The following is a 15,945-nucleotide window of genomic DNA, read 5'->3' on the forward strand; positions in this document are numbered from 1 at the left end:
ATGAAAAGATTGGATCTGCAGGTAAGAGTCTCCTATCTCCAGGTAAAACAGCAAACTCCTATCCTGCATATGAAACATAACTCTGTGTGTAAAAAACTGACTATAATGTAACTCAGCAATGAGCCTATCACATCTAGTGAATAAATCAATGTAATCACCTCCCAATGGAAAGTCTTTACAGCAGCCAGGGCAGAAAGGGGAGGGTAAGGAACTTGGTACCAGAAGAGACTAGGCCTGGGTATCTGAGCTCTCAGCAAGTCACTGGCCCTCACTGGGCCTTGAATCTCCATTTACACAAGAAATTGTAGCTCGGGGTTGCTGCTTGTGCTTCTAAAACCCATTCACCTGGCATTATCACAATCAAAAGTATTTTAATCACCAAAGGAAAGGGTCTAAATAATTTGTAAGTCACAGATTTACTACAGTTTTGTCGGAGGAAAAAAAGAGCATGTGCCCACAAGTTGTCTTAAATCAAAAAACCAAACCGTTAAGTTCACATACCTTTTAAAAGCTGACAAGTCATGCATAACAAAGTATAAAGATAATTAAAGTTTTAGGACAAGCAAATGAAATTATGATTTTTTTTTTTTAAAGAAAAAGAAAAAACAGTTAATATAGCCAAGCAGGCAATGATTGGAGTTGCTCACTTCTCTTTTCTTTGCTTTCACTTCCCTTCTTAGGTTAAAATACTCCTAATATGTAAATTATTCCACTCAAGACTCCCAGAGTCCTTTTTTTTTGGGGGGGGGGTGGTATTTATTTTTAATTGAAGGATAATTGCTTTACAGTATTGCACTGGTTTCTATCAAACATCAACATGAATCAGACATAGATTTACCATGTCCCCTCCCACTTGAACATCCCTCCCACCTCCCTCCCCATCCCACCCCTCTAGGTTGTTATGGAGCCCCATTTTGAGTTCCCTGAGTCTTACTTGCCATTGGCTATCTATTTCACACATGTTAATGTATGTTTCTGTGTTACTTTCTCCATAACTCCCACCCTCTCCTTCTCCCCAACCCCCCAGCCGTGACAATAAGTCTATTCTCGATGTCTGTGTTTCCATTGCTGCTTCCCAGAGTCCTTTCTTAGCAATTCATAGGGATGTTTTTGCCAAAGGAATTACTTCCAGTCTTCCATGTGATAGACAAGGGATATGAAACACTGGGTACTTAAAAAATAAAGCAAACCAGAGTAAGGAAAGGTATGTGCAAAGCTGAACCAAGTAACTGAGGGTGCCCAAATTTCTACCATTTAGAGATATTTTAGTAGCAAAAAGTAGATATTCGACGATTTTAGGAACTCGTAGTAAAGGGTTCCCACCAAGTGCCGCCTTAGCACTTGGACTTTCCTGGTTTAGAGCCCTCACAATCCTACCAGATGGGTATTATCTCTATTTTAGCGCTACAGAAACTAAGTAGGAACAGAGGTTCATGGTGTTTAAGTAACTAAACAAAGTCACACAGCTTAGAAAGTGAATAAATTATACTATGAATTCTATTCTAGTCAATATCAAATCCCATTCTCTTTCAACAGATGATGCAGGCTTTAAGCACCAAAGTAAACAAAGTGAAAACATTTTTCTGTGATTCTCTTAAATACATGCCATCATTTCAAAGGGAGCTTATGCTAAGCATGACCTCATAAACAAATCATTTGTGAAAGAGAAAAACCACATCCAGGGCAAAGTCATAAGTTGAAAAAGCCTTATTTCAGCGAGCACTTCCTGAAAGAGACAAAGCAGCAACTGCAGCTGAGCGAGTACCAAGTCCTATACCACGTATTATATTTGAAACAACTTTTTAAAGCAACGGAAGAGCCTAAAACAAAAGAAATATAGCGTTTCTTAAATACACGGTTTCTAGAAAGAGCTATTTTAACACAAGCAACTCAAAGATATCTCTTTTACAGAACTGTGTTTACCGAAAAATGTTCTTCTCAAACAGCCTTTTGATGGTCAGGAGGTAAGTAGCATTTAATCACTTTTATCACAGATTATCAGAAGTAATGTTGTACTTATTTGTTAACTCTCAAGATCTTTGTTTTATTTTAATAATATGTTGCTGAAATTATGTTGGTGAAGGACCTTCAAATGGGTTATACTGTCATCTTCCTATGTTATTAATATGATTTTCATTTATTTTCAGTATTTTTTACATTAATAGTAAACGTAGTTTTTTTCAACTTACAGAGACTGTTGATATAATAAATTGTAAGTATCTTCAGGAGCCTTTATCACTTGGTTTTCAATTACACTGTTTCAAAGAATGTCGAAAGCTTTTAAAACACTACTTACAAGCTAATCGTTTTTCAATATTTATCCAAAAATGTATGTGTGTGTATGGAGTACAACCTGTATGGTAATGCCTTTAAAACACATGCATCACACAGATTTTAGTCAACCTTAAGCAAATGAGCACAACTGTTCATGACATAATAAAGTCAGCTTGAGCCCAATGAGGAGGAAAAGATTCATTCAGAAGAAGTTTGTAAGTAAGGAATTTCTGGGACAAAAATCAGGGATGAGGATGGGTGGAGGGAGTTCTGAGAAAAGGATACAAAATGTCATTTATATTACAATTTCTATTGTGGAAAAATTCATTGAAAGTTAAAAATAAGAGCCAAGTCTCTAAAATGATTATGTTTGTATGATACTAGAGATTTAACTTCTCTATGTAGTATTTTTCTCATTTTATAGAAATTAATATTCCAGTCACCCCAATATGTGGAAATTTTAATTAACACAGGCTTTTAAATATATAGAATTCTACTTCAAAAATCGTATTTAACCTAAATATTTGGCAAACTCGGAAAGGTAGGGAGGAGAGAGGGAGGCAGAAAACAAAGTCCTATCTTGTCTGTCCACAGCAACTGCTCTAATCAATTTTAAATTACTGCCCACGATGTCACTGAGCAGATGGCCCATCTCCCCCACAGTTTTCACTAAAGAGCCTCAGAGCTGAACGAGAGGAAGCCCACTCTGCAAAGTGACATTTTTGAAGGAAACTTTCTTACACCTCCTTATTTCAGGGGGATGCCACGAGGTTCCATCTGTGTGTAGCAAGTCTATTTTTAAAGTCACTGCTGCTGATGTTACATCGTGGGTGATGGAAGTATCACACAGGGGGTGGCGGGTCAATGATATTTACAATCACAACTCCTTTCCAGTAGAAATGGGCATTGCCGGTGGCGTGAGGAATAGAAATTATACAGTTTCTGTAAACACATAAAGTCACTGAGTGACTTCTTGTTAATAACTACTTGTCTCAGACACTCCTTTTTTAAAAAATTAAAATTGACAAACAATACTTACCCTTCTGTATCTAGGCAGAGTGAGGAGGTGAAAGCTACTATCCTAGAAACAGCTTATTCTCAAGGTGGTGCGCTCTGTGCTCTTCTGAGGCCGTGACATCTCCTTCTGGGACACTGGTAAACACCATCTGGAGGATTCAGCATTAGGCAGTCCCAACTGCACGTTAAAAACTAGCCTGTCTGTTGTTTTTAAGAGTCAAGCTCTTAATCTGTACACCATGGCACAAGAACTGCTGTTTCTAATCTACGATAGCTTAGAACATGATGCTATTAAGAACTGTTTGCCACTTAAAAAAAAAAAAAGCAGATTTAATGGCCAACTAAGCAATATTTCATTGACAAACTAGAGAGTAGCTACTGTGGGTCACCCTGCCAAAGGTTCCTTCCTGCACTCAGCCATCAATCCAGCAAACTGAGCACCTACTGTGTATGCATCAGGCAGTGCAGACAACACAGCGGTAAGAAGGAAAGCCTCCAGCTCTCAAATGAGGACATTTGAGAACTCAATATTCGATAGTCAACCAGCTGTATGGTTTCTTTACTTTCTAGTACATAATTTATACATTAATGTTTTATATTTAATGAGTAATAATCCATTATATATTAAAATTATACTTAATAAAAAATCAGACATTACTGAGTTACCAAATATTTAAACAGAATAAAGATGATAAAAAGTGACAAGCTTAAGAGTCAAAATTCAGAATGGCCTTTCCCCAAGTAGTCCCTAACAAAGGATACCTAATACAGGAACAACGGCTACCCAATCCCATACTACAGGGAGACAGAAAATGAATACACTGGCCAGTGCATTGTGACACACCAGACCATCCTAATGGGCTAGTACATATTAGCAGTAATATCCAGGGAGTGTATTTCTTAACAAATACTAAGACACATATATTGACTCTACGACATAAAGTACTCTCAAAATCCACTGACATGCCAAGCTGAATGTAAGAATGTTAAGCATTTATTTTTCAACTAAGGTCTCATTCCTATTTCTCTTTTACAGTTTCTAAGTGTCATGCCCACCAACGAGCTGTAAGATGACCACCCCTCACAGTCAAGCTCAACCTGGCCTTCCTATCGACCCACATCCAGATGAATACAAGGTGGCAGCCCTCGTCTTCTACAGCTGCATCTTCATCATTGGATTATTTGTCAACGTCACCGCCTTATGGGTTTTCAGTTGCACCACCAAGAAGAGAACCACTGTGACCGTCTATATGATGAACGTGGCGCTACTGGACTTGGTGTTTATAATGAGCTTGCCCTTTCGGATGCTTTACTACGCAAAAGGTGAATGGCCTTTTGGAGAGTACTTTTGCCGGATTCTTGGGGCTCTCACAGTGTTTTACCCGAGTATTGCTCTGTGGCTTCTCGCCTTTATTAGTGCTGACAGATACATGGCCATCGTACAGCCGAAATATGCCAAGGAACTTAAAAACACGTGCAAGGCCGTGATGGCGTGTGTGGGCGTCTGGATAATGACCCTGACCACCACCATCCCACTCCTGCTGCTCTATGAAGACCCAGACACAGCCTCCTCCACCCCCCCTACCTGCCTCAAGATTTCTGACATCATTTACTTAAAAGCTATTAACGCGCTGAACTTCACTCGACTGATATTTTTTTTCTTGATTCCTCTGTTCATCATGATTGGGTGCTACTTGGTCATTATCCATAGTCTCCTTCACGGTAAGACCTCTAAGCTGAAGCCAAAGGTCAAGGAGAAGTCGATCCGGATCATCATCACGCTGATGGTGCAGGTGCTGGTCTGCTTCATGCCCTTCCACATTTGCTTTGCTTTCCTGATGCTGGGAGGGGATGAGAACAGCTACAACCCCTGGGGAGCCTTCACCACCTTCCTCATGAACCTCAGCACTTGTCTGGACGTGATTCTCTACTACATCGTTTCGAAACAATTTCAGGCTCGAGTCATTAGCGTCATGCTCTACCGTAATTACCTTCGGAGCGTGCGCAGAAAGAGCTTCCGCTCAGGTAGCTTACGGTCACTAAGCAACATAAACAGTGAAATGTTATGAATCGTCACTGTTTGCCTTCAAGCTCTTTAAATACACTTTACTATCTATCTTAGGGTCAGTGGATATTCTCTAGGATATCACCAAGTCCCTTCTCTCCTGGAAAAAACAATAAAATAAACTTAAAAAACCCTTCCTCTTTTGTGGGATCTTATTATGGTGGTAGCATTATTAAATATATTGAAACATTCTAGTTCATTATTTTTATATTAAAAACTTACATAAAATACTTGCATGAATGACTGGGAGAAAAGCATCCAATTCCTGTTTCAGATTCAAGCCTTATCTAAATACATCATTGACTGTTTGGATTTAACCCTATGTGCAAATAAGAATTACATGATCTCAAATAATTGAGCTACTGTTTGAAATAATTTGAATTATTTTCCAACTAGATGCAGCTCCTTTTGGTTTGATTTACACTCAGAAATGGTAGTCTAAGTTCAGTTCTTTGTGTTCTAAACATAAAACTTCTGGGATTCCTATAAAAACAACTATATTCAACACATCACTGTTACTGATGTACAGCAAAATCTGCAGAAGCAAACACCCGAGGCGTGATATAGGTCATTGCCATCAACCCTCCCCTCCACTGAATTCATTTTCCTTCGGAAACAGACTACAGCCACTCAATAAATACTTACTGAGAGCCTAGTACGCGCCAGACTCTACTTCAGACTACTGGGGGAAACCGAACCTGAGACCCTATTTCTGCCCAATAATCTAAGTTCATTCCCATGACATAAGGTTTCTGCTATATGGTGAAATATGTTGTTCAGTTGCTAAGTCACGTCCTATTCTTTGTGACCCCATGGACTACAACACACCAGGCTCCTCTGTCCTCCATTATCTCCTAGAGTTTGCTCAAATTCATGTCCATTGAGTCAGTGATGCTATTCTAACCATCCCAACCTCAGCTGCCCCCTTTTCCTTTTGCCCTCAATCTTTCCTAGCATCAGGGTCTTTTCCAATGAGTGGGCTCTTCATATCAGGTGGCCAAAGTATTGACGCTTCAGCATCAGTCCTTCTGATGAGTATTCAGGGTTGATTTCCTTTAGGATTGACTGTTTTACTAGTCAGAGACTAGTAAAACTTAGGCTTGGATTCATATCCAAGCCTTATCATTTAATTCCTCCTAACGAAGTAACCAAGTGACTTCTCCATTTAAAAAGGAAAGGAAGTCAACTATAATCTGTAAACATACTATTCTAAATATTATAAAAGCACATAAATGAGTCAGCAGTAACTTCCTCTTTGCCGAATAGCCTGCATGACTCTTAGCATGATCATCTCCTAATGGGACTAAGAATCAGATAAATGCACTGGCTATAAATATATTTCTATAACATGGGAAAATAAATATTCTTAAAGAAAAAAAAAGAGATAAACACAAAGGAACCCAATCATAAAATAGCATTTTCATACCAGAAGATCTCTTAGATGGTCTTCCTGTCTAGTCCTTCTGCTTTAAATATAAAGAAAATGAGGTCCACATAGGTTATGTGACTTGCTCGGCTAAAGCACCAGCATTAGAAACCAAGTTTAGCTCTCCTTTCATGTCAAGCACCAATTTCTCAATAGTAAAGAGCAAACAAGCTCACAGAATGTAAACATTCTCATAGCTACATAACGAAAAGGAGTCAAGATGGTACTGAGAGAAAACCACTTGAATTTTTTAGCTTTATTAGTCGAGTGAGCAAGACACTTAAATATCATTAAGTGAATATTGCTAAAACAAGAGAAACCTCTATTCGATATGTGCTATACAGTCACAGCCTACTCTCACCTATACAGATTAATCTGCTCTTACATAATTTATTAAATGCAACTTCTCTGCAATGAGTTTTCTTGATGAGAAGAATTTGAGAGCACATGATACAACTAAAGTCTTTATCAACACAAAGTCAAAAAAGCGAAAATGTATGTCACGGTTCTCACAAAAAAACAATAACAGTTAATTAAAAATAATTTTATTCAGCATTGTAATCAGATATACTTTAATATGATATGTAAAACTTCAAATTCTACTTATTCTGGAGTGATTTGATTCTGGGAAACTATATAACATCTACATATAAATACTAACAATGAAAAAAAATAATAGGTATGTAAGGACAGGTGTGTGATAAGCATGGGTTACTGGAAGAAACTAATATATAGCTACTTTCAAAACCTAATGGTTGCGTTGTCCAATTATCAAGTAACAGTCATGAGAATCTATTACATGCCAGGTATAGTTTCTTTGTAAAGCACCAGAAAAAGAGATGAACATGTCTGTGGTTCCAAGACCTCACCTTACAGTCTTAAGGGGCTACACTACAACCAAGGCTACCCCTTCAACATTCCTGAGGGTGAGGCAGCGAGTACATAACGGAAAGTTGGTTTGCCCTCAGTGGGCTAGGAGGGCGGCACAGGAGGCCCAGATAATGACTGTGATGATGCAAAGCAATCAACACTAACAGGGATTTTAATAAATGTGTTGGACTATACATAAAAGGACGAATAATCCTGCTGAAGGACAACAGGGTGCAGAAAGAAAACCAAGCAGATACAAGAATACAAATAATACAAGAATGACCAATGGGAAACTCTGGATTGGGGTCAGATTATAAAGGCTTTGAAGGAAAAGAAAAAAAAAAAATATATATATACACACACACACACATACAGGATGGGGAAGTTACTACTGCTAGGATGTTTGCACAGGTTATTTAGTTCCCTGTCAAGTACAGACCCCCCAATTTACATATGAGGATTTTCTACAAACTGAGCTCAGGAAATAGAACTCGAGAAGTAACTTGCTTATGACGACACACAACACACGGCAGAGCGAGGAAACCTCAATTATATCTGGTCTACGTGCTGGCAAAGCCTAAGCCATTCACACTATTCCAGACAGCCTTGATGCCATCTTGGAGTTTGATTATTATTCTGAAGAAAATAAAGATCTAAAGGTTTTTAAAAGGAAGATTAGTATGATCAAACTTCTATTTTAGAAAGACAACTTCTGAAAACAGTGCGTGAACTGCTTTGGAGGTGACAGGTAGACTATTTAGAGAATTATTATAAAAATCTAGGCAAGAAAAGTTAAAGACTAGTTAAGACTGAGATAACGACAATACATAATGAGGGGTGATTCACCCAGCACTTCAAACGAATAAGGCTCAGTGACCCACTCCAACGACGAGAAAAGGGAAACAGTTCCAGCTTGGATGACTGTGTAGATGGAAATGCCTTTAATTAAAGAGTACAGAAGGAGGAGGAGATGAGAGCACAGAAAGAGAGGTGACCAGAGGAGGTGACAGCTTCTGAACACGACGAATTTTCTTGGAGTCTGAGAAGCCATCAGGAAATACGAGTAAAGATCAGGAAAGTAATATGAACTGGAAATGGAGAACTGGGACACAAACAACAGATGTTAACGATAGCTGAAGTCATGAGAGTGGACAAGATGGCGTAGAGGAAGCTTTTGGCGTAAGTGTGAGAAAGGAGCTGCCAAGAGTTAATAAATAAGCTCAAAAAGGACCAGGAGACAGTAGTATGCTAGCACTCAGGAGGGCAGGTTATTTCATGAAATAATGGGATGCCAAAAGCATACAGTGTGCTATTGAAAGGTCAAATAAGACAAGTGAAAACAAGCCACTGGCTTCAGAAATCAGTTGGTCATTGATGACCTTTATAGTTTTAATAGTGGTGAGCTTTAAAAAGAGAGAGACACAATTAAATAAGAAGTGAAGAACTGTTGGGAGTGCAGATAAATTTGGCACTGATAAGAAAGAAAAAAACATATGGAAAATACGGCACATAATGCACATACACCACACTGACCAAAAAGTTTCCTGAGTTTTTGAAGCTTTGCTACCATCAAGTAAAAGATACATTTATAAAATGCAAAGTTTACTTATTGAAGTAAAGATTTATATTCCAAGAAGTCTATGTTTAAGAATGCTTCAAGATTCAAATAAGCCATATAATAACAGAAAGGGAAATATTGTTTCATTTAGGTAATGTCTGAATTAACATCCAGTCTTCCAAAGGGGATCCTATAACTTTTGAATTTACTCAAATTTGCAATTCTTGCTATAGTTAAGATATAAATAGGCAAATGCCTTCTTGCCTTAAGAATTGGTTAAACACACACACACACATTACCACCTATTTCAAAACTGAATCAATATTCCTTATATGTACCAGTTAGGATTCCATAAAAAAATATCATTCATTACAAAGAAATAACTGTCACTCCACTCTCCGTACAACAGAAAAGAAAGTCCTCACAAGAAGACAACGTAAATAATAATCAAAAGCCATGTTACTACCCACCCCCTCAGTTTATTCTAACACAAACATACATGACATGCATAACCTTTCCACAACTCAATAGGTCTTAGAAAGAACCAAAAGAATTGGTCTCGATGAGAAATGTGTGGGAAAAACTAATGATTCAGTAATGCTGCTTATTTTCTGAATCAATACAGCATCATTCCTAATGACTACACAATCTTCCACAATAGCAGAATAGTTGAACTTCTTAATCTAACTGCAATCACAACCCATAAAGCTCAAAAACTGCATAATTACGACACAGAACTTTATCTGTCTCCACTAAAAGATTATTCAGAATTAAACATTCATAAGACAACTAAAAATCGACACTCATGCCAATAATTCAGTAAGTCCACTACAACTGTTAAGTATTAACGACGTAAGTGTGAGAGCTGTTAGATCACTAGCCGTATTTTAAAAATACAGATCCAAAGTGAAGCTGGATCAAGATACTTGCATAGCCTAAGAGTTCTCAAAAACACATACTGAAAATTAAAATAAGGCTTAAATTAGTACACATGAATTTTTAATATATGGTGTCTTTATTTCACAGTATCTCATCTCTTAAATACAGCCTCAGAAACTTCATTCAGAGATGTTTCAGTATCATTTGTATGTGTTAACAACTCTGCTCCTTGCTGCTAGTTATTTCACAAACTAATACATGTTTTTTCATTTTGTTTTTAAAGAAGACCAACACAATATGAAAGCACAAACACTCTACAAGTTAGGCTGCCCGCTGCAGATTGGGCACAAAGTCATAACCTATTTATTTTCTTTTATATTTGGCGGAAATTTATCAACAATACCATTTTACAAAAGCATCATTCTTCAGAAGCCTAATTTCAGACAAATTAATTTTGTTTCCTAACTGAATCTAATTAAATGTTGTATTTTTGTGTTTAAGTAGTTGAAGTTAACAAAGATGAAATTTAACTATGAAAACACAATTGTATCTTCAGGACCAGAACAGAAAATTCATTTAAAATTCTCTAAAATATGAGACTTGAAAGCTGAAAAAAAAGACTGAGAATAAAATCTATTTTTCAGATCTATTTTATCTGCTTCAAGAACATAATGAAAATGTAGGTATACACTGGATTTTTTACATATAAAATCAATTTTTACTACATCTAAAAGCTTAAAATATTCTTTTACTGACTTTCATGTACAATAATGCTTTAAATCAGATTTACATAGTTATGAATTAAGCTAATCTTTAGGAGCTACTTACAATCCAGAAGGCAAATTCCTGGCCATAGTGACACCAAAGGAATACCGCACAGCTTCAACAAGGATCAAGTCACCCACCACTGACAAAACCCAGGAGCCCAGCAAAAAGGACTAAAAACAAAACAGGAAGAACATTAGAGGGAAGAGACTTCTAAAAATAACCTTAATCAATTAAAACCAACTCAGGTTTACACATATTTTTTTAAAATTTCTTTTTTGTTTCAAAAGACTTTTCAAAATGAGGGATTAAAACCGTATTGATCAAATGTTATTAAGTTCCATAATTTCTAAGTATGTTGAAGAAAAGATATTTATAGCATGATTCATTTTTACAAGTAATGCACAAACTATTAAGCAAATTGAGTGATTAGAACTATATTAAAAGTCCTAATTAAAGTGGTTATTGCCCACTTGCATTGATATTATTATCTATTTTCACCATTATTATTATTTTATTATGCTAAAGGCTTCAATTTCAAATTTTTCTTTGGTTAATGTCCATGCTCCAAGTCAGACAGAGGATTATGTAATAAAAAGACAACTGTTAAAAATAACACCAAGCGAACAAAACTACTTAAAAATAAGAAAACAAATATCTTTTCCCCGTAACCAAAGTAACAAAGGGAAAATACATAAAAACTTACTGCAAATTTTCTGCTTCCATATCTTCTTTCAAATATCCTAAAATTATAAATAAGCAGACTACTGCAGAAAGTATCTTTCAGATCAAGGCAAATTATTCTTCCAGAAATCAACCTCCAGATCTATAGATGGGGAATTAAAAAAGAATAACAAATATGAGTAAGCTCTGTTGGGGGTCTCTTCGTTAGCAAATTTATCATGTTTACTTCAGACTGCTTATTTTTAACACTCTAAGCTCAGATCTCCCAAGGCAGAACTGAAACTCTCCATCTCTGTAGCAGCTCTTAAGAGACGCATACTGAGGGCATCCTAGGAGGTTCTGGCAGGAGAGTGGGGCTATTCTCACTCCTGGACAGAGGATGGTTGTCCTCTACCCAGGCAGGCCCCAGCCCTAGAGCGCAGATGCCCACAAAGTGGTCCAGGAAAATGGGACTGGTGTCAACCCAGCCAGATGAACCAAAGTAACACCACCCCATGATCGGAAAGGCGCCAACTCGGGGCCTCAGGGCCCTGACACTCCCTTACGAGCAGTGTTTCTCAGGGCTGGCCAGATGCTAGAATCCCCTGGGGATCTTTCTAAAAAGTACACCAACTCTTAGGCTCTCTGACTCAGCTGGTCTAGGGCAAGGTCTGGGCATCAAGAAAGAAAAACGGTTATGTAGGTGATTCTACTGCATGGACAGGGTTAAGAACCATTCTATTACAGCAACTGAAATCATAACGGAAGCTCTACGGTATTCCCACAGAAAGCAGTAGTATAGATAAATAACTCAGTCATAGGAACCTGGTGAAGCCCACCTGAGCAATGGCATTAATGACATCCTTATGAAGAAAAAGCGTCATGCTCAAGAATGGATTAACACACCTGCCAATGCAGGAGAGGTGGGTTCAATTTCTAATCCAGGAAGACCCCCACATGCCTTGAAGCAACTAAGCCAGTGCACCAAAACTACTGAGACTGCAGGTCGACAACTAAAGCCCCCGCACCCCAGAGCCCCTGCTCCCCAACAAGAGGAGCCACTGCAACACACAGCCCGAGAACTGCAGCTGGAGAGCAGCCCCCACTCGCTGCAGCTAGAGAAATGCCCCTAAAAGACAAATAAATGAAAAATTAAAATGTTTTTAAGAAAAGAATGGACTATCATGCTTAAAATGACTAATCAAGAATTTAACAAAGAAAAGGTGGCAATTATAACCATAATTTGCACTAACATTCTGTGATACTGTGATTTATAAATTAGAAATGGGGCTTCCCTGGTGGCTCAGCTGGTAAAGAATCCACATGCCAGTGCAGGAGATGCAAGAGACCAAAGTTTGATCCCTGGGTCAGGAAGATCCCCTGGAGAAGGAAACGGCAACCGGCTCTGCAGCAGACTGGGGGGCTATAATATAGGCCATGGGGTTGCAAAGCGTTGGATATGACTGAGCACACGCACGCGCTCACACACACACACACACATTTAAAAATATATGTTTGGTTTTTGCCCGTTTCTAGCACAGAACTCTTAAAGCCCTTGGAATTGCCAAAGTGAAGAAAGCCATCACAGTGTCTTTTGTCAGATTAATGAGGTGACTTTTGGAAGCACCTAAGAATGGGGACTGGCTTCCAGGAAACCAACCCTGTGATTAGAAGGTTGGAACCTTCAGTCCCACGCCCTGACCTCAGGGAGTAGAGGAGCTGGAAGGTGGGTCAACTAACAGATGTCCTGTGATGTAATCAATCCTGCCTGTGTAATGCCCTGGAGGAGGGCATGGCAACCCACTCCAGTATTCTTGCCTGGAGAATCCCCATGGACAGAGGAGCCCGGCAGGCTACAGTCCACGGGATCGCAAGGAGTCAGACATGACTGAAGCAACTTAGCACACCTGCACGCCTGAGTAATAAATCTACATAAAACCCTTAGAAGGATAGGCCTCTGAGAGCTTCCTGGGTGATGAATACGTAGAGATTTGGGGAGAGTGGGGCAAAAATCCAAGAGAAACTTCTTATTGATTTAACCACCACCATAAAAGAAATTCACATACTCACAATCTGCTAGAGCTGAGAGAGCTTAGCACATCTAACAGATGCTCAAACTGAGGCAAGTTTCTGCAAATATTAAGTATACAAACTAATCATACCAACAAAACAGATTTAACAGTTTAAATCTCTTGAAATTAAAAATCGCATTTCCATAGTAAAAGGTGAAGTTGAAATGTGCAAAAGGAAACTGGAAATACTGCAACTGCTTCATTATATAATCTGCTTTGCTGAAAATTATCAATAAATACAACTGGAAAAATGACTTGTTAACGGGATAGTAATAATAAATATTTCTTACAAACTGAGAGGCTATGAGACACTGAGACTGGCAGAAAGGAGGGCAAATCGGAGACAAGAGACTTGCTTTCTCCTCTCCCAGGGCCAGTGGAGCGGCGCTCACCTGGAAGTCGTCCTTGACAGCCTGGAGGTCGTACACGAAGAACCTCTGACAGTGCGGCAGGACGAGGGCCAGCAGGAGGGACAGGGCGCTGGGGACCAGTAGGAGACACTTGGACACAGGTGCCTTATCTGGGGGGAAAACAACATGGCTTTCAGAACGCCTGTCCCTAAGATTCTAAAGACCATACGAGTGAAGAGCAAGAGAATTCACTTCTTTTGAATTAGGATAAAGACAAAGTTCACATGCTCTGGAATTTAATTCTTGTTTACATACATTTTCAAAACATCGCCCTGCAGAGGTAAGTGATCAAAGGGCGCTGGGAAACTGCTGACGGGGGCTTTGTTGTCATCTGGTTTTTATATGAAACCAAACCAAGTTTACTTTCATAGACTACCTTTCAGAAAAGCAGCCACTGAAGTGTAAAGAAACAGACAAGCAGGCTTTCCATCAAACTGACCAGTCAGCTCTTGAGCATGACTGGGATTCACGTACATAAACACTTATTTTAAGAAATTTAAGCTGCTCAGTTGTGTCCGATTCTGCAATCCCATGGACTGCAGCCCACACGGCTCCTCTATCCATGGGATTCTCCAGGCAACAATACTGGAGTGGGTTGCCATTCCCTTCTCCAGGGGATCTTCCTGACCTAGGAATCGAACCCAGGTCTCCTGCATTGTAGGCGGATTCTTTACCATCTGAGCCACCAGGGAAATCTTAAGAAACGGTTAAAAGTGCTAACACAGCTGACTGCAGTGGCCTGCTGAGATTTTCCACAACGGGCACCCCCAGAGCCTTGTCTGAATCTCACACAGCCTTCAAATGACAGCTCGGTTTCCACTTCCTTCCAGTCAGTCTCTCCCATTTTAGGGGGGGGCTTTTCCCCAACCCCGCACCCCTGTCTCCACATACTACTTTACCAGTCAGGGTCTGGAACTTTGCCTTCCTGACTACATTAAAGATTCCCAAGGAAGAATCTTCAATATGATTCTCTTCTATATGCTTCTGAATGATGGCTATAAAGCCTAGCACAGCTCCTTGAGGGAATGAAATATACAGATCATCAACACTCAGGACCACAGGAAAGCGTCACCAAAAGGGACACTCTCCGATCATGTGAAGCGCACTTCAACGGTATTCATAATAAATTCCCTGGGAAAGAATCCACTGGTCACAGCTGGTGGTGTGGTTACCGCACTTGTTTACGTATATAAAAATAGCTCAACTATTTCCTCTCTGGTAAGGTCTTACCAACAGCTAAATTCAAACCACGGGTAAAGTCGCTGCATACTGCCTCCACCACTAAGATGCAATCAAGGCTCCAGGGAATCGAAAAGCTAACAGAGCTCCCCACCCTCTAGAAAACGGAGGCCCCCCCCCCCCGCCCAGGAACTCAAATGTACAGGGAAGCACTACAGCTGTGAGCCTGAGCAGTTCTATCGAGCGCTATTTCACCCGCAGTTCTCCTCACCTGTGAAATGAAGAGAAGAGAAGCTCCCTCAGAAATCCTATTAAAGAATGAAGGCAGGGAAAACTGCTCCAACCACCACAATCACCATCCCAGGTGATGACTGCGGCAAGCTCCTCCCTTACCATTCAGACAGAACTGAGGATCGCGCATGGGCAATGAAGGTGCACCTTGAAGGTTTCCTTCTTGACCCTGGACTTCATCTATGCTTGTGAAATGGGCCCCCTCGTTTATTCCTGCCTCTTCCTTGCAGCCTGTAGGAACCACTGTAGGTTCATCGTCTCAGATCTCAAACAGACACCTCCACTGAGCAGCAACGCTACTGCTTTTCTCCAGTAACCTTCCTGCCCCACATTCCTGGTGGCTTACATGTCACCATATGAATAAATGGACAGTGTGCTCTGGTGTCCTCACTCATATTTCTACAATGAACAAGCTCCTGCTGCTGGGGACCATGCATCACCCCGAGGCCCTGAGATACAGTAGCAGATGATGGACA

At 39.6% G+C, this 15,945-nt stretch overlaps 2 protein-coding genes across 4 annotated transcripts in view; one reads left to right on the forward strand and one right to left on the reverse strand.

Moving 5' to 3' along the window:
• Nucleotides 1-15,945, reverse strand: part of UBAC2 (UBA domain containing 2) — a 170,448-nt gene that overhangs the window by 126,526 nt on the left and 27,977 nt on the right. For 2 of the 3 annotated variants that reach the window (XM_070380789.1, XM_070380788.1), the window contains exons 2-3: nt 11,561-11,680; nt 10,918-11,027 (exon numbers count right to left, since the gene is read on the reverse strand). In XM_070380789.1, the coding sequence (XP_070236890.1) occupies nt 10,918-11,027; nt 11,561-11,680 (230 nt within the window). Of the gene's footprint in view, nt 1-10,917; nt 11,028-11,560; nt 11,681-13,981; nt 14,110-15,945 lie in introns of all 3 variants that reach the window. The other variant, XM_005899251.2, reaches the window with a different exon arrangement.
• Nucleotides 1,826-5,673, forward strand: GPR18 (G protein-coupled receptor 18). The gene is made up of 2 exons (XM_005899250.3): nt 1,826-1,964; nt 4,328-5,673. The coding sequence occupies exon 2, from the start codon at nt 4,362-4,364 to the stop codon at nt 5,358-5,360; it is 999 nt and encodes a 332-aa protein (XP_005899312.2). The 5' UTR covers nt 1,826-1,964; nt 4,328-4,361; the 3' UTR covers nt 5,361-5,673.

This window comes from Bos mutus, chromosome 12 (genome assembly GCF_027580195.1).
Source record: "Bos mutus isolate GX-2022 chromosome 12, NWIPB_WYAK_1.1, whole genome shotgun sequence".
NCBI classification, from domain to species: Eukaryota; Metazoa; Chordata; class Mammalia; order Artiodactyla; family Bovidae; genus Bos; species Bos mutus.

What these genes read in the sequence shown, in the direction of transcription:
- GPR18 (XM_005899250.3), top strand. Translation starts at nt 4,362, where the DNA reads ATGACCACCCCTCACAGTCAAGCTCAACCTGGCCTTCCTATCGACCCA.